General features: G+C 35.8%; 1 protein-coding gene across 1 annotated transcript; it reads right to left on the reverse strand.

The window, feature by feature from the left end:
• Positions 1-10326: 10326 nt before the first annotated feature.
• Positions 10327-13162, reverse strand: LOC131070686 (receptor-like serine/threonine-protein kinase At2g45590). The gene has a single exon (XM_058006280.2). It carries the CDS (start codon positions 12942-12944, stop codon positions 10716-10718), a length of 2229 nt encoding a protein of 742 aa, XP_057862263.2. The 5' UTR covers positions 12945-13162; the 3' UTR covers positions 10327-10715.
• Between the last annotated feature and the right edge of the window lie 7016 nt (positions 13163-20178).

Raw genomic sequence — 20178 nt, forward strand, 5'->3', positions numbered from 1 at the left:
TGGGAAGAATATAGGATGTCTAAAGAGGGTGAGAAGTAAGAGGGAATAGAATGGAATGTTAGTGGAAGGAAAAATCACACTAAAAATGAAGAGTTGTCATATGATGACAAGAGAAATGATATAAGAAATCATTATAAACATACTTAAATGAATAAAAATTATCTAACTTTAGAATGATAAATTTAGCTTGAACATAGATGATTACAATTTAATAACATGACAAATCTCACACATAATAAACATTGACAAAATAAAAATTTCATCAATTTCAACCTAAGCATTTCACCATTTATGATAAACCTTCTTAATCTTAGATATTCTTCAATAGTTGCCACATTGAATTTTAACTACAATTATCTATGATATAAAACATCTTTAAAATATGTACCCTAGCAATTGCAGCTACAACATGTGACAAAATTCCTCTATTATTTATCCTATGATAAATTTTCATACCTTGTTCCAAAACTTCCAATTTAGCACAGGCTGGGAGGATACTAGCAAAGCTTTATACCTGACAATCGCATTTAATTGAAAGTCTCTAAAGCCTTTCCCACAAACCCATTATGTTCATATCTTGTAATTAGGTATTTTGTGGGAGCAATTTCTCTGAGGCATTCTGTCAAACAATCAGCGTGCCTTATCTCATCTCACACATTTTGCATACATGACTGCCAGGGCAATTGCAGCTACACCAACTAATACAATTCCTCTACTATTTATCTTGTGATGGACGTCCAAACCCTATTCCAAAGCTCCCATTTTCGCATAGGCTGAGGGATGTTGACAGAGCTTTACACCTGCTAATTGCACACCCTATTCCATGAGCCGACATTGCTCCCATTTTTGCAAAGCTCTCATTTTCGCAAACCCTATTCCATGAGCCAACAATGCTTGGAGGCATTAATCAGTGAAACAGTTCGCGTGCCTCATTGATGGTTACTCCTGTTTCTCCTCCAACTATGGCCCCATAAAATTGTAGGGCTCTGTTCGCCAACAGAAAATCAAATGGATGGAATTACTCAATTGAGGGCAAGAAATAAATAAAATGAAAGAGGCTCCAATTGACATTTACTTCCAGTTGAACCCGAAAAAGATGGCTATTACTTCCATCCGCACATTATGTTTATCAGAGCATTTCCAACTACAACAAAAAAATTCCCAGAGCAGCTTCGACGATAATAATCCCTTCTGTTATGGTTTGATGGATGTCTACCTGTCCAAAAGCTCCCATATTGGCACAGGCAGGGAGTACACTAGAAATGTATGTTTAAGCCAAACCCGCCCATTATTACACTGTTGGGGAAGGCAACGTGAGAATGGGAAGAGGCCGGAATAATGTTTGAAATGTCTTGGTCTTTTGTTTGTTTTTTTAAGTAATTCCCGCTATCATCGGAATTTCAATGAACGCGGGCACTTTTTGTTAAAAAAACACAAATTTCATTGGTAATTCCTTCTCTGTTGAAACCAGATGTTGAATTATCGTCAGAATTCCGACGAATGCGGGCAAATTTTTCAAAAAAAAATTAAATTTGGTCACAATATACCTTCTCCGTCGGAAACCTCCCTTGAAATTTTAGGCCAAATGTATTAGTGCATCATGATCCACTATTCAATTCTCATACCCATCTTATAAATTTGTGAAAAATAATTTGATAATTATCACTACCAATTTCACCTCCTTCTTGAATGCATAAAAATTAATGCCAAGATTTAACTACAAATTATTTTTTAATTACATAGTAAGTGTCCAAGTACACTTTCTAAGAGCCTTGAAGATATATAAAATATCAATAGGGTTGCAAGGTAAATGACGCCTTAATCCTAATATTCTACCACTTAACATTATACATTACAAACACTTTTATAGGAAATGCAAATATAATTAAATACAATAATCAAGGCAAATGGCCTCCCTACGCCAAGGGAACATATCCATGGTCACTAGCTTCATAAGTTAATTTATAACAGTATCTAGAACATCAACTTTCTCTAATGAGATTTGTCCATAGAATACGCATTTACAAAAGTATCCTTGCAAGCGATTTTGAACAACCCATTTTTTTCATTTTGGCCAAAAACTAACACTATGACCTAGAGATTGAGTTTTCTATTTTATAATTTAAAAATTATAGTTTTACATTATTAACATTGAGAAATATTGATTGAGGCACCTTTCTCACCAATAACACAGTGGTTGATAATACATCAATTTAAAATGACTTTGAAGGTGGTTATTTTTCCTTTAAAAGGTTTCCTCCATTCTATTTGTCGCTCCTTTGTATTTGTTTTCATTCTTCTTCTTGTTATTTCTTTTATTCTTGTTTTTTTTTTATTATACATTATTATGCCAAAATACTATTGAAATTTCTATAGATCAAAAAAATTGTAACACTCTCCTCATAAGATTTGTTGGTATAAATTATGTCTCATAAATACACTTTACCTAAATTGACTTAGGATAATGCATTCATTGTAGTTTGCATATGAGACACTTAGGGAATTGTGCATCTAGGTGTTAGGTCCAATATGGAAAGCTAATGTACTAAGAGGGGAGGGGTGAATCAGTACTTCAAAACTTTTCTTCAACAGAAACTTTACTGTTAAGCATAAACTGAATATTGTTGAAACATAATATAAAGCTAAAACATATAAATAACATTCATACATGTTTCACTCCATAACACATATATTTTGGTTACGCAGAAACCCTTTGTTAGAGAGAAAAACTGCGTTGGGGATGGCACCCACAACTTCGCTACTGCTATAATAAAGGTTGCTTGGTTAGAGCTACATGTTTAGCTATTTCTGATAGCTTACCCTGTTAGGAGTATCAAGATCTTTAGATCTACCTTGCTAAAGGATTTTACAACACTTATACTAAATGGTGTACCTAGTTAAAGGCTTTACAATTTATAGACTTTGTTAGAGTCTTTTACCCTATTAAAGGCTTCTCTTACAACTCAAAATAATACAATCAAAATCTTTACAAAATATCTGCAACTTCACATATGAAATGTTATAGCAGATTTTATGTGTTCAATATGAAATTACCTTGCTCATAGAATACCTCGGTAATTGATAAATCAACTCAGTAAACCCTTCTGTTTACTCTGTTCCTTAGTTGTTCTTTGAAATCTTTCTCGGTGACCTTTGAATATCTCTGTCAGTCGTAATAGTCACAACACATTGTTCTTTCTCATGATTTTGCCTTTCAGCTTATCTATCACACATGTCTTGCTTCATACTTTTTGATCCTCATTTCATGATGTATAAATAGATCTCTTATGATGGTGATCTGTTCATGCTTCGATCTTACAAACATGATTCATCGAATGAATAACCATGCAAATTATTTCATTGGATAGATGTCCTCAAAATCATACAAAATCTTAAGGTGCAATTTCCTATGTGATAACGGTTCCCTGTTCCTCGATCTTGTAACACGTTTCCACATATGTGTCCAGGTTTAGTGAATCTGGTAACACATTTCACTCGGTTCATATTAACTCGGTATACCATCTTTGCTGCTCGGTAGACATAGAGCGTTACTCGGTAGATAGCTCGGTGTATACTAAACTCCGTGACTTCTTTCTTCTATAACCGACTGCTTTAGTGCTTACCGACTGAGTATTTCGGTAGTATTAACCGACTAGAGTATATAGGATGACTTTGGACATAAAACTAATGACAACTTAGTAAATAGTAACACTAGAGAAGATGGTTATAGGAAAAATTCCACCTTTTGTGGTATTATCTTGTTATCACATTCCACCTTTGGTGGGTGATCCAACTTTAGTAAAATATTCTATTATTTCTCCTAGCTATCTCTATCTACCCTTGTAGCTTATTGGGCCACATGTCATGATTGTGTGCTCTCATAGCCTTGTCTTTATAAGAAGACTCGTTTACATTGTATGTAATCTAGTTGATCTTGTTGCATTATTGATGAGAATACAATTTGTTCTTCTCACATATTATTTCTCTCTTATTCTTGTGCTTTTCATTGACCTCTAAATCTTGATTGCTATAGGAAAATTCTCACAAGATTAAATAAGAAATTGTTCATATATTTCCCTTCACAAACCCTAAATCAACCTAACGATCACCTTGTTTTAACTTCACATTAAAAAAAATCTAAAAGAACTAAAATGATCAAAAGTGTGTAAGTTAGATACTCATTCGAATGAACCCACATAATTCAAGAATATAGAAAAGATACAAAAGAAGTGACCAATTTTAATGGTTATGATCTCTTTCATAGATTTTTACCATTAAAAAAAAATATTTTATCACATGAAAAAACAACTATCAAGAATTTTAAAAAATATAGTTATGCATGGTTTATCAAAGGATATATATATCATAACAACCCATGAACCTAAGATACCTTATATGAAGATGAGTATGATGCATGAAATGTCATACCTATGAATTGAAACACTAACCATATGGCTTTATCCATAAGACAATGCAATCCTCCAACATGACTTAACACTTGATGTGAAAAGAATCTCTCCTTATATCTCTGCATGCATGGAAGATAAGAATGGAATCCAGATTGTTTTGAAAAACCCACAATTCCGACATGTTATTCATGTATGAAAAATGTAGGGAATCTCACCAATCAAAGAATTTATCTTGACAAAATAGTGACATATTTTGGGTAAAGATCAAATGACTATTAATGTAAAATCTTATATCTACAGAATCCAAGTACTGGCATCTTGTTGTTGCCCCCTTCAAGGCTATCCATAAGCCCCTTAGGACACAATATGACCCATAACGACACAATTTGGTGTCTTAAGGGGTTATATGGTGTCCTAAGGGGTCGTAGGACACAATATGATGACCCTTTAGGACACCATAGGACCCATAACAACCCAATATGGTGTCATAATGGGTCATATGGTGTCCCATGACCCCTTAGGACACCATATGACCCCTAACGACACCATATGGTGTCATAAGGGGTCATGACCCATAACGACACTATATAGAGTTGTAAAGGGTCATATTGTGTCCTAAGGGGTCATATGACACAATATGGCCCCTTAGGACACAATATGACCCATAACGATACAATTTGGTGTCTTAAGGGGTTATATGGTGTCCTAAGGGGTTGTAGGACACAATATGATCCCTTAGGACACCATAGAACCCATAACGACCCAATATGGTGTCATAAGGGGTCATATGTTGTCCTTAGGATTATATGGTGTCCCATGACCCCTTAGGACACCATATGACCCCTAACAACACCATATGATGTCATAAAGGGTCATATGACCCATAACGACACCGTATAGAGTCGTAAAGGGTCATATTGTGTCTTAAGGGGTCATATGGTGTCTTAAAGGGGTCATATGACCCCATAGGACACAATATGACTCATAATGACACAATTTGGTGTCTTAAGGGGTTATATGGTGTCCTAAGGGGTCGTAGGACACAATATGACCCCTTAGAACACCATAGGACCCATAACGACACCATATGGTGTCATAAGGGGTCATATGACCCATAACAACACCATATGGTGTCATAAGGGGTCATATGACCCATAACGACACCATATAGAGTTGTAAAGGGTCATATTGTGTCCTAAGGAGTCATATGGTGTCTTAAAGGGGTCATATGGCACAACATGACCCCTTACGACACCATAGGACTCGTAACGACCCAATATGGTGTCATAAGGGGTCATATGTTGTCCTTAGGGGTCATATGGTATCCCATGACCCCTTAGGACACCATATGACCTCTAACGACACCATATGGTGTCATAAGAGGTCATAGTGTGTCATAAGGTGGCAAGATGAACCATTATTACAATATATAAAGCAGTGCCAATATTGCTTACAAAAAATTGACACCTAAGGGGTCATATGGTGTCCTAATGGGTCATAGGACACAATATGACCCTCTCTCTCTCTCTCTCTCTCTCTCTCTCTCTCTCTCTCTCTCTCTCTCCCCTAATCTCTCTATATCCCCCCCTCTCCCTCTCCCTCCCTCCCTCTCTCTCCCTCCACCCCTCCACTCCCCCCTCTCCCTCTCCATATGCTAATTTATTTATAAATTAATATATTGTATATTAATATATTATATATTAATAAACAATAGATTAATTATGTGCAAATTTAGTTATTGAATTTATTTATTAAAATTGGATATCCGATTTTTGTTGTACAAATTTCAAATTTTGGTTCAGGAATGCTTTGGGATTTGTCTTAGAAGTGACAAGCCTGGAAAGTCAACTGAAAAAACGAGTTTTTCAATATTCCTTGATTTTTTAGACTTTACATTGGTGGCTGACGACTTTTTTTATAGCCAAAATTGAGAAAATGAAAAGGGTTTTTTAAGGACGTTCTCAACTTTCCAACAATATAAGGCTTGTCTTATTTCGATTTTAATAAATTATTATTATTTATTTTCTAATTGAATTCTGACAAAAGTCCTGATTGATAGATTAATTGAAAAATACTCATAACTTTCAAACGGTATAATATTTTTTGAATCCGAAAGATTTGTCACATCCTATGCTTTGTCTACTATAGGGAAAAAATTTTAAAAATAAAAAAAATCATAAGGTTTTGACTAAGTTAAGGTGGTCAGACGTAGGAGTTTCTGAATTTCTGAAAAGCTATAGTAAAAAATTCATAAATAATTATTTTTTTTCTAAAAAAATATGTGTCACATCTGGACATGAGTCTAATATTTATATTATAAATATTATAAAAAAATATTATGATTTGATTGTGATTAGGGTGGTCAGACATACGCCTACTTCTTATCCTGCATTGAAATTTGAAATTTTCATCAAATAAGATTTTGTTTTTTTCAAAAAACAACTAGTAGCTTAGAAACTAAATTCAATTTTTTATAGATTATCTTCTTACATATTTTAAAAATAATGTTCACAACTTATTCAAATTTTCATGTCAAATTGCATAACCCTGATTTTCTGAAATTCCATTGTCACTTAAAGGCTTGTTTTGGCACACCATGATCCTCCACATACCCATAATTCAAGAGCATAGAAAAGATACAAAAGAAATGACCAATTTTAATCGCTGTATGATCTCTTTCATACATTTTTCCCATTAAAAAAAGCATTTTATCACATGAAAAAACAACTATCAAGAATTTTTTTAAATATAGTTATGCATGGTTTATCAAAGGATATATATATCATAACAACCCATGAACCTAAGATACCTTATATGAAGATGAGTATAACCCATGAAATGTCATACCTATAAATTGAAACACTAACCATATGGCTTTATCCATAAGACAAAGCAATCCTCCAACATGACTGAACACTTGATGTGAAAAGAATCTCTCCTTATATCTCTGATGCCTGCATGCACACAAGATAAGAATGGAATCCAGATTGTTTTGAAAAGCCTCCTTCAAGACTATACATAAGCTGAAGTACAGTCATAATACCGTATAATTTTTTATTGTATTTTTCTTTTCATCAATCAAATCTAGAACCAGTTAAATGATATACTTACTTTACAAAATCTGATGAAGTGAATAGATAATACGATGCCATTTAGCTGTCGTTTTTAGTTTGGAGGATGGCAGATCGAACCAGTAGTGGTTGAGGCTTTCTCTACTCCAAAAACTAGTTGTTGTCTTTCAAACTCGTGTTGCCCATCACTGCCAAACATTTCGCTGTAAATTTGAATTGCTTACAACGACAGAAAAAGACGGATGTATGACATCTGTTTGACAAAATGTCCGCCATTGGGGGTCCTTTCAGTGCATGTAAAACCAAAAATGTTACATCATAAACAGGGAATCTCCTGTGCACAAGTAGGACATTTGCTCAGTTACAAAAAATCTTTACTCATGCCGGCGCTATTTTCATTCCAATCCCATCACAGATTTAACTCTTTTTATCAATTTGATATGGGTGAAAGAATTTCACGGCCTGCCAATTATTACTGTTCATAGTAACAGTTCAAAATGTGAAAGTGAGATTTTCATAACTGTTAAATATGTCATACCTTTACTTCAATCTCAAGCAATTTTTGTTGTGAGTTTATGCATGGAGACATGTTTTTAGTTGATTCTCTTGATTAAAGGGTTATTTTTTTTTTATCTTTAATGAAAAATAGAATAATTTAGAGTATTTTTCAATTTTGATAATTGGTATCAGATATATATCAAGCTTTGTAATGTTGATTATAAAGATCATTGTTGAATATAAAAGTTTGTAAGAATTTATTTTTAGAATAGATTATGTATTGAAAGGGACAGCACATTAATGTGAGTTGGTAATTGAAAGTGATAACATGTCAAAATAAAAAAGTACAAGGCCCGCAAATTAAATGCATTGATAGATACGTATTAAAATAGTATCCACTTGTTGAAACCCTAAGACTTCACCATATTAAAGCGAGTGGGACTCTGTAGAAAGATTATTAATATAGTATATAGAATGGAGAAAAAAAAATTGGTGGGCTAGCAAATTTTTTTGGAAGAAATTTTGTAGAGAAGAGAATAATATTAAGTTGACTAGTCCTACCAACTTTGGACAATGACATTAACACATGAAAATCATTTTTTTTTTTGTTAGACCTCACTTCCATTATTAATGAAATTACAACAACAACAAAAAAATCTTTATAAAGAAATGGAGGTCGTATACTCCAAAAAAATGTAGTTAAAAGAATGAACATGGCACTTCAAGGGAATGCTAAATTAAAGTTTAAGGCTTGTAACCTTAGGTATTATTTATGGGTACAAGTGACCCATATAGTGGTATATTTGATCAGCCATAGTTTAACTAAAAGCTTGGAAAGCATCTTTATAAAAGCATCGTGGTAAAATAGAAATCATTATTTAGGTTTTACTAGATTCATCATATCCAACAGAAAAAAGAAAGGAGTTCCATGATAAGAGTAAAAAATACATCCTTGTGAGATATGATAATTCGGGTAAAGCCTAACAATTGTCTAATCCTAATGTGAACAAAATTCACAGAGGACGTGATTTTCAGGAAGAGTTTCACCTTTTATTGAAACAATAAAAAAAAGAGAAAAAGTATTGATGAACCAAATTCAATCTCATTATCCACTCTATAATCCATTTTTTCTCTTAAGCACATCTATCAAATTGTAGGACTTAGAGGACAATTGCTCAAAGTGCTCATCAACCAAACACTTTCTAGGAAGTCTAGTAAAAGAAGAAAAGTGACAAAAGATTATAAATCAAGAAATGAATTCAATTAATCAAAACTAAACTTGACATTAGTAGTTTATTTTCTAGTGAAGATGCATCTCTATATATTTGTATATTATAATTTCAAATGATGTTTTATTTCCAATTTTTCATTTAATATAAATGCTAATAAAAAGTATCAGTTCTTATAGAACAAAATTTAATTTTAAAAAAAAACAATCGTGAAGACTTTACTTGAACTAATAACTAATTTTAAATAAACTCTGTATTAGAATCTCTTCAAATCATGGCAGTTTCAAGTTTAATATTCCCACATATCTGTCTGTCTTTCAACGGGGTAGAATCCTGTAAACAATGCCCCCTCAAGTTATTAGTGTATATGTGTATATGGCATAATATCTCACAATATTTTACTTTAATATATATGATAACTAAAATAATGGGACAAATTTCAACGAATTGGCATAAGCTCAAATTATAAGAGAATAAAGTCGCACCATGAAATTTGACTTTGTGATATAAAAGAAAGATAGCAATCAAATTAAAAATCCTCGAGATACTGAAATATTAATTATTTTAAAATAGAGAAAAACATATGCTATGGATATTTGACCTAATTGATAATTAATTAAAGCTCAAAAACTTATTTAGACATTACGCTGAAAAATGCCATCCAATCTAGATGCCATATAACACAGTTGAGCTAAAAGAATCTAATACAGTGAAAGCATAATGGACAGGTCACCGGAACACTTAAAACTATCATTATTTAATTAGAAAATGACAATTCCAGTAGGAGTGATAATTCCAATTAGGAGAGTGCTTTTGAATTCATTTGTGTTCTGAAGAAAGTTTTAATATTTTGGAAAATAGAACAGATGAGGACCTTTTTACAGCTCAACAATTCTTCAAAAGAGCTTTTTGTCTCTGTAATTTCGTAACTGTATCATTCTGATAATAGATTATAGAAAATGATTTGAAACATTGCTGAAAAAAGTTCACAATGATCAAGATAATAGAAGATTTAAACAGCAGCGATCAAGATAACAGTAGATTAAAATTGATACCCTGAATCCACATTTTCCAGAAGCAAATAAACCATATGTATTTCTTACAAAGAATGACACAAGATTATATGCAAATCAGCGATATAGGTCATCCAAAAATCCAGATACATTACAGTTACAGTTCACAAGAGTGAAAATACCACCCAATTTGAAGCTCAAACTCTCTTACAATAGATAAAGACTACAGAAAAATTCGTTTTCGATTTTACTGGTAAATAACACACTACTGTACATAGTATTAATTGCTTGCCTGACCGATCCAGGCGTACAGAAAAAACTTCATCAAAACGCCAACAGAGCATCCAGCTATGCATTTTATAGTACACGTCTACCTTTGGGGGCAGAATTCAAAAACTCACAGAAACCATTTTCGATTCGAGCCAAATGATCTCTTCAGGTAGAATCTCCAAAATTAATTTAAAAAAAATTTAAAAACTTTTGAACACTGCGAGGTCAGGTCGGCAGATGGCGACGAGTGGAAGATGCCCTGGGCAACTTCCTCCGCGACCTGAACGGAAGTCCGTATGGCGGTGAAGGCGAAAATTCGACCGGCAGCGGCGGAAGCTCCATTTCCCCTGATAAAATTTTCACCACGTCGGTCATGGATGGTCTGGCGGCAGGCACTCTCTGGAGACAGAGTAGAGCCACCATTATGCAGAGAAGCGCCTGTTCCTTGTCAAATTCGCCTCCTAGCGAGGCGTCTACGAGATCAAGCATGTTGGCCCCGGAGCGCGTTAGGTGCTTCGCCCATGATATCAAATTAGCCCTCTCCAGCTCCATTACAGGCGACCCCATGACCTGCAGAGGCCTCCGCCCTGAAATTATCACCAGCATCACCACTGCAAAGCTGTAAACATCACTCTTCTCAGAAAGAATGCCGCCGCCGCCATACTCAGGCGCCACATAGCACAAGGTCCCCCTTGTGCTTGGCGTGCTGCTCACGCTCACGCAGCTCCCCCAATCGCCGTCATGGTGGCGCTGCGCTTGTTGGCTCTGGTCTTCTCTGAACCAGTCTCTGCTTAACCAATCTCTGCTTCTGCCTGTGCTTTTACTGCGATATTTGGCAAATTTGTTCTCCTCTTCCATGTCCTGCTCCCACCATTCTCTGATATTTTTGCTCTTCTTTTTGCTCAATTCCTCGCAGTATTCCTCCCTCCACCACTCCCTGCTCTGTCGGCTGCCCTTGGATTTCTCCTTTTTCTCCTTTTCTTCCAGCGTTGTCCACCATTCGAGGCTATCTTTTCTTCTCTGTTTCTTTTTCTCTGTTCTTCTGGAAGATCCCAGGTTCGAGTCCCGTTCCTCCGCTGTCCCCCAGGTAATCTTTGGCTTCTCCTTCTTGACCTCCGTCCCGATCCAATCCATAACATAGTCCTTGACACTGAATTCCCCACTCATGCTTTCCGGCCTCTTCCACCAATCCTTCTTCCTGCGCGCACCAGGCCTGCCGCTGTCCACGCTTGCCTTATCAAAACCCTCGGAAAGGCTCCCCTTATCCTCTTCATCCCTTGAGAAATCCACGCTCTTGCAGTCCGCACTTGGATCTTTACAGTTACTAACCTCTGCCATACTCGCACCGTTATTCTTCTCCAAATCAACCATCTCAGACGGTGTTCTTTCATCCAAATTCTCCGTTACAGCGTCCGTCTCATACTGCAAACCCTCAGGTGAAGCAGAATTGCTGGATAGGAAAATCGGATTATCTTCCGTCACAGAATTGGACGCAAACGTCTCCGGCGAATGCAAATTTACCGAAGCGTCGGTATTCAGCTTTGTGTCATCTTCTACAGTAATTACGCTTTCCTCCTTGACGGCCCGCTTTTCTTTCAGCTTTTCCCTTCTTTTCCTGTGCCCGGCATCCGATCTGGCCTGCCCCTGCACATCCAAATCCTCCGCCACGACATCAACATCACTCTTAAATCTGGCGAGGCCAAAATCCGCAATCCTGGCAGAAAAGCTCCCGTCAAGCAAAATATTACTAGGCTTTATATCGCCATGAATGATGGGCGGATCGCAGTCAGTGTGCAAGAAAGCCAAGGCCTTGGCCGTATCCATCATAATCTTGAACCTGTAACCCCAGGAAAGCCGAACTGGATATGAACTATCAAACAGAGCATCCTGAAGGCTCCTATTCTGCATAAACTCATAGACAAGAAGCCTGTGCCCTCTCTTGGTATCACAGCAGTATCCCAGGAGTCCTACAATGTGAGGAGATTTACTGACCTTGCCGATGACAGAAACCTCATTGTAAAATTCCCGTTCGCCCTGCAAAGAAGTAGAATCCAGAACCTTTACTGCAATTTCTTGCCCACCATGTCCAAGTTGACCTCTGTAAACGGCCCCAAAGCCGCCCTGCCCGAGCTTCTGACCATCATCAAAAGACCTGGTTGCAACCCTGAGGTCGCGGTAAGAGAACTTCCGCAGATGAACAGAAGCCGCTTCTTTCTCCACCGGACTGGAATTCCCTGTCCTAATTCCCTTCAATCTCCTGAGAAGGAGCAGGAAAATCAGTATGAAAGCTATGGCTGCTGTGACGCTTCCTCCCACAGCTACCCCTATCACCACCCTCTGACTATGATCCCTTTCAATTTTTTCTCCCGAATCTGTAGAAATGGTAAGAGTAGAGGAAGAATATAGGTCAGGAAAGGGGGGAGAAGCTCCGCTGAATTCAAGGCGCGTTGGCATACTTGCTTACTCACAATCTCATCTTTATAATATTTCATTCCCCAGTCTGTCGAATCGAAAAGGATTTGTTGTGCAAGCTAACACTACCCGGAAACTTGTAGTGTGAAAAACAACAACAATATAGGGGGAGCAGGAGCAGAAGCCCCGCGGCGTAGACTAGCTATTCCACCCATTGAATTGAATTATCCCAACAGCTCTTCTGCTTCCGGGAGAACACTTTTTAACACCCGTACGCGCCTCCTCCTCCTCCTCATGCGAGAGGGGCCCACCTGGAATGAATGCGACTGCTCACACTGCAACGCCTCTTAAATATCCACCGCCGCATGCCGTGCCCCGCCTGCCTACTGCAACTAATTTCCCCTCTACACACTTTATTCAACCACCACGACTTTTTTGTCAAATATCTAATTCGCCACGTCGGATTTTCATCTTCACATACGATAAATAGAAAGGTTGATAGTTGTCTCTATATATATATATATATATTTATCCATCCTATGGGTAGAGAGTGGATGTCTCTATATGTATATTTCACCTGCCACGCATTCACTAATCAATTTTAAAATAAACAAAAGAAAACAAAAAAGGCGTAAGCAGTTAGCGAAAGTTAAGTAACCATGACAGCTTAACCGTTACGGTTTAAGGTCAACGGAAATGAGGTGGGCCCTACGACCGAATGAAACCGCATGAACGGAGACCCGTTAGAACCTTTTCTTGTCAATAATTACCCCCTTCTCGTTTTCTGTTTAATGGTGGTGCTAAAACGAAAGGCCTGGGCCGTAATAAAACTAAGCGCTTGCCGTAATAAATCAGATAACGACAGTAATGAGGAGAGAGGGACAGTACGAAAACCCAACGATCTCCTCCGCCACACGTAAACGGGAATCTCGCGAACCTCCGTATGCCCTGAGTTTACAAAACGGTACGACGGATTACTGACTGGTGTTTTAAAGAGGTGGAGCCTGCCTGTAGTAGACGAGGGTTTTGACACTTGTTAAACTGGTTTTCTCTCCATCTCACGCTTTGACTGCGTTTACTTTTACGGGATTAACGGGTAGAAGAGGGTATGGGGCATGTGGATGGACCAGGTGACAACCAGGATAGAGGAGGATTGAATTTAAGTTTTTCATATAGTTTATGGGGTCAAATAGTACTCACATTTTAAGTTTAAATTCTTAAATTTAAACAAATTAGTCAACTATTTCTTTTTAAAATTTAGATGATTGATAAGTGGTATAAAATAATTTTAGGTTAGGGTCTCATGTAAAGGGGCTTATTAAAAAAAATAGAGTTAGTTAAATGTTTTAGGAAAATTTTAAAGGTCTCATAAATTTTATAATATCTTTGTCTTCTATACTATTTGTAAAAATGAAACAAGTAAAAAATCATTTTCCCTCCAAAACATATTTTTAATGAAAATCTAAATTTAAATGTTTGACAAGTGGCACACAACATTCCTAAGCTGATGGGCAATTTCTAGGAAAATGTCTATGTAGCACTCATATTGTTGTATTGATAGTGTTTAATAATTAATTGAAAAAAGAATACTTGTTATATTTTAATTATTAATTAATTATCAAACATGGTCAATGGTACAATATGGGTGTTGGATAGACAAAGCCAATTTCTAGCTCGGCCTCTTTTTCAGTGGCTCAAATATTCAAGCCTAAAAGGTAGGAGCTTCTATTTTTTAGGAAAAGATTCCAAATAATCCTCATAGCAAAGTTATTTTTCCTTCGTAGACTTCATCCTAAAAAATAGAAGCTTAAGCAAATAATCTTCATAGCAAAGTTATTTTTTTTAATAGACTTCATCCTAAAAAATGGAAGCTTAAGCCCCCTCATGGGACGGTTGCTTGGTAAAATTGCATGCCTAAAAAATGAAAAATTGATTGCTCGAATAAGCAAATTACTTTATTCATCTATAAAGAGGTAATGTTTCTAAAAAGAAACAACTGTAAGCTAAAAATAGAAAACTAAATAAAGCAAAAATTACACTAAAGACCATTAAAATACTAATTAAATAATAATTAAATATTCTACTAAAAAATAAGGGCTGTTGTTTTTTTGGAAAAGAGGAAAATCGGTAAGAGGGTTTATCAGAGGTTTTATCGGTAAGGTTAGAGCAACCGACAAGCTGCCAAATAGAATAACAATTAGGTGAACCGACAAGGGAGATTTAGGAAGAAATCTGGTGAAGGTGAAGGGGAAAAGAGAGTGTAACGATGAAGGGTATGCAAGACATAATCAGGGCAAAAAAGGTATAAACAAAGGACAAAGAACCAACAGAGAATTGAGAAAGGGAGAACCAGTAGAGAAGAGTTAAACAGGTGAAGTATTTTGATTGCAAGAGTTACAAAACTCATTTGTAACAAAAGTACAACTATTGCATTAATTTGGTCTATTGTATATCACTGAGTTGGAGCTCGGTGCAGGGGTTGGTGCTCATTGGGTTGGTGCTTGCCCTAAATTAGGGGTTGGTGCCCTAAACTTTGTAATCAGTGTTTATTGTGAGGTTGGATTGGAGCAGTAGTCTCCAGCAACATTTCTCACCGAGGTTTTTCCCACATTGGGTTTTCCTCGTATATCCGATGTTATGTGTTGAGTATCTTTGTGTGTTTGCATTTGATCATTTTCCTTAGCTCACCGATATATCCTCCTTGTGTTTGATTTTCTAACCGGTACCAAGAGTTAGGTTTAAAAGGTTTAGATTATTGGGAACCACTGATTCACCCCCCTCTCAGTGGTACATTGTGTTCTACAATATAGTCGCGTCGGCCACGAAAAAAATAATTCCCCGTCATCAAAAAATCGTCCAGAACAGAAAAATGCAGGAGAAGACACGAAAATCACGTTGTGCAAAGCGCAGAAAACTCGACAAAAATCACGCAATCATGAGTTCTGCAAATCGCATCGTGCACCAAAAGACTGTGGTCGAAAAAAAAAATCCTTCTGAAAAATCATAGAATAAAGATTTCCAACGCCACATAGAAAAATTTCAGAAGAAATATTAGAAAACCCTAGCAGGAAACCCACGAAAACTGCGGCAGTGAAAACAGGTGCAGAAAATCCACCTAGAAATTAAAAAATGCTTGGAAACCCTAGGAAAAACGTGAACCAGACCTGCAAAACATGAATTTCACAAACCCTAACTCGCCAACTTCAAATCTAAACAATTCTATTTTTTTTTATAAAATAAATTGATTAAAAAAAAATCTGGAAAAAAACAGTTCCAGAAGGGGTTCTACAAATTATATATTGTCAAACTTTAAAGAATCCCATCGACCCGCTCTAATACCATGAAAAATTGTTGCTCGGATAATCGAATTACTTTATTCATCTATAGAGCCATTTAAATAGGTTATTACAAGAGGCGATGTTTCTAAAAAGAAACAACTGGTTCTAAAAATAGAAAACTAAATAAAGCAAAAAATACACTAATGACCATTAAAATACTAATTAAATAATAATAAATATTCTAATAAAACATAAGGGCTCCTGTTTTTTTCGGAAAATATTTCAAACAATTATGTAGCAAAAAAATAATTTCTTCATGGGACCATCTCTTCCTTAAAAATAGAGCTTATGTCCCCTCCATTGATCCCTCTCTAAGGATTTACATATAGTCAAATCTTAGATGATGAGAAAAATGCGACTCTTGTAATCTTTTCTTCTTCAAAGTTTCACATTTAGTGTCTCAATGTGTCTCAATGTAATTGATCCAAATATTCTTCTACGCTGAACATTACATGATGCAATGACATTTGCCTCCACCACTTTTTGAGTGCAACACGAGTAGTCAAATTTTAATACTTTTTGTGTTCTTCATATGACTTATTTGCTTATAGCTATTTCTTTGCTTGTAGTTATTTCTGGGTAGTAACTACACACGCACCACAACCACCCACCTCAAAAATGACCAATACTTATGCACTAGTAGTAAAGTGGACCGTTGGTACATGTGAAATTTATTAATGAACTTTTAGTTATCATTTTTTTGGTTTCTATTTTGCTTGGCTTTCCGTTCCTGAGACCTATGGAGCCAGCAGAAATTGAAAAAACTTTTGTTCTCTGCCTGCGGGACCTACCTTAGGAAGAGAACACAAAGTCTTTTCTCTCACCACTCATAAGTTAAGACGTGTGCAGCGTGCTGTGAAGACTTCTTCAACTTTTTTAACACGCAGACTGTCCATTTTGGAGTCGCAGATCTTTTCATGGAACACGGAATAAGTGCTAAAATATATAAGTATAAAAACAGAGCAAATGATGAGAAGAGTTGGGAAACAATATATAAGTGTGTGATAGCACAGCCCACCCTCTTTTGGTGAAAATGATGCAACGAATTCATCATCATATTTCTCCATTTGCACAACATTCCCATCATTAAAAAAAACGCTGGATCTCCTCGATAGAAATGATAAATGATGCCTCGCAAATTCTCTGTACTCGACGGTGTAGATGCACTCCGCGCCTTTTGGGTTAAATCTGGGCCTTTCGTTTCTTCCCGAAAGATTGCATTGTAATATAGAAAGAGAATGAAATGTAAAGGCGATCACATTATGGGGAGAATAAAAGGTCACATGCCTTTTACATGGGAGACGGTGCCCCGGGCCCCTTGGCTATTATCCATAATTCTCCTTTCTTAATTTAAGAAATATTTGTCTAGGATATTATTCAACTACCACCACATTTTTGGAAATCACATTATAGGAATTACCATTTAAGAGAAGAATTATCTCGAAGTACGTAGAGCATTAAGTATATTAGGTTGGTACTATCCTTTGACAACCTTGCTCATGGTGTCTTCCAATGTCCTAATGCCACTACTAACCTTGACAACCTTGTTCAAGGTGTCTTCCAATATCTTTATGTCGTCATTTATTTTGACAATTTGTTCGTCTGTCAATTTTTTTATGACTATGTAAACATTAGAATGCACCTTTTTGACTATATTTATTAATTGATTAAAAATTCTTCTATCTACTACTCCCTTGTACTTCTTAACCTATCCTCATCGTGTCTTCCAATGACCTTATGCCACCACTAACCTTGACAACCTTGCTCAAGGTGTCTTTCATTGCCTTCATGCCACCACTAACTTTGACAATCTTGTTTGTTTGTCAGTCTTGAATTCACATAATATGATCATAAAAAAAACATATTGGCTATCGAGACATCAAAAAACATATTTGATCATATTTTTTAATTGATTGAAAATCATAATACAATTTTTTATTTTTATTTTCAATGAATTAATAAATACAACCAAATGTGTACCTAATGTTTAGATATACATCATCCAAAAATGACTCATGATGTAAGGCCACCTTGATTGGTGATCACTTTTTTAATTATATTAGTGTAGTTTATAGGTAAGCAAGTTAAGCTAAAGAATACCTAACTGCAATGGCCCACTCTTTCAAAAGTCACTACAATATATTAATTTGTATTGATTTGAGAAAACCAACTTTTATAATAGATTTACAATATATACTAAATGATATATTTAATTGTTCATATTCACATTTAAATGAAATGATAGTTTAGGTATTTTATTTACAAACTGCAAACTAAAGATTGTTTGTCTTATTCTTCCTTGTTCTATTTAGTCTTTTTGTTGTTTTGTTCAACCTTCTTTTCAATTTGGTCTCTCTTCTTCTTCTTTTTTCCTTGTCAATTCATGCTTACTTCTTAGTCATTACCTTTTTTCTTGATCAAAAACGTCTTTACAAATTTGATATAATTAATAACAAATAAATTTAATGGATATAAAACAATAGTAAGACTTAATGATCAATCTTAGATGTCAACTTGAATTTCAAACTCCACCGTCCAACTTCTAGAATACTAGCAAGTAAAAAAACCAAGAAAGAATTCCACAAAGGAATATAAATAGTTGTCAAATCTAAAGGAAAGAAAGTTCATAATTGAAGGGTGGAAGGATAAACCTTATCCCACTTGTGGGACATCTCCCAAAAATGAGTCCTAGAAAGAAAAAAAATCATTAACACCTTCATTTGCAAATGTGTCAATTGTATTTAAATGAAGGTCGAGGGGGTTCAAATGAAGGTTTTTTTAAATTTATTATATTGTTTTAGCATAATTCAAATACACTTTTTTGTTTTTATTTTTTTAAGTGCATTTAAACCCCCTTTATGTGGCCCTTCTTCCTATTTGTTGTTTTGAACATGGTACTTTATCTAATTGTCTAGAATTAAGGCCTATCAAAGTCACTAATGGACTCGATCTCCCAGGATCACCTGCAAAACCAAGATCAACCTTCTACATGAGAGCAACAGAGAGGATGAAATGCTAAAATATGGTGCAATAACAGAATGATGATATTATCACACTCCAAAAGATACAATATGCATCAACACTCCCTTGTATTGACCGAGTTGATATGAACTCATATGAGTTAGCTCTGAATTCGCTCGTAAGGGATAGGTGAGTGTTGATTATATAGAAAAATGTGGGCACGTAATTCCAAGAGGAATAATAACTCCCAAATAATTAAATTAGGTGGGAGTTGTGCCTACTTGTAAAATGTCAAACATGTGGCAAACCAACTCAGGTAGGGACAAACAAATGGTTATGGGAAGGTGGCAAATGAGTCCAAAAGAGGGTGTGACATTCAACCACCCAAATGTGGGTGTGAATGACACATGTAAATGTAGGACTATGCCAAGTGTCCTCACATAAGCCATCCTAATATAACCTAAGTATGCTTAATAATGTGTAGGAAAAATAAATATTAAAAACCTACACTAACACCCCCCCTTAAGCATAGCTTAGGTGGGTGAAAAGATGAAACAATGCAAAGATGGGTCTCGGCTACAAGGTCATGTTAGGTACCCATGTACAAAACAATCTCTCACAAATTGAGTAAAGGAGAAAACCCAGTGGGTCAAAACTCCTCCCCAAAAGAGAGAAAAGAAACAAGTTTTCCAACACAAGAAGAATCTCATGCAAGAAAGAAATCCCATTTGAAATAGAAAGGATAAGAGAGACGATGTAGCCTTCCCAAAAGTAGTAAATTGTACCAATGTTTGATGCCCAAAACTGGATGTAGATGATGGACCATGATCGTTGAACAACGTTCCTCCCCTTAGGAAGAAACAATACCAAAGGTGCATGAAGACTATCTTCTCGTTCTTGAAAGGAAGATGTAGGAAGAAAGTGCAAAATGTATGAAGTCTCTAAAAAATGTTCATTTGTCTCCATCTCGATGCTGA

Source organism: Cryptomeria japonica, chromosome 11 (genome assembly GCF_030272615.1).
Source record: "Cryptomeria japonica chromosome 11, Sugi_1.0, whole genome shotgun sequence".
Lineage (NCBI taxonomy): Eukaryota > Viridiplantae > Streptophyta > Pinopsida > Cupressales > Cupressaceae > Cryptomeria > Cryptomeria japonica.

Excerpts from the sequence above, each read along its gene's own strand:
- LOC131070686 (XM_058006280.2), bottom strand. The coding sequence starts at position 12,944 with ATGCCAACGCGCCTTGAATTCAGCGGAGCTTCTCCCCCCTTTCCTGAC.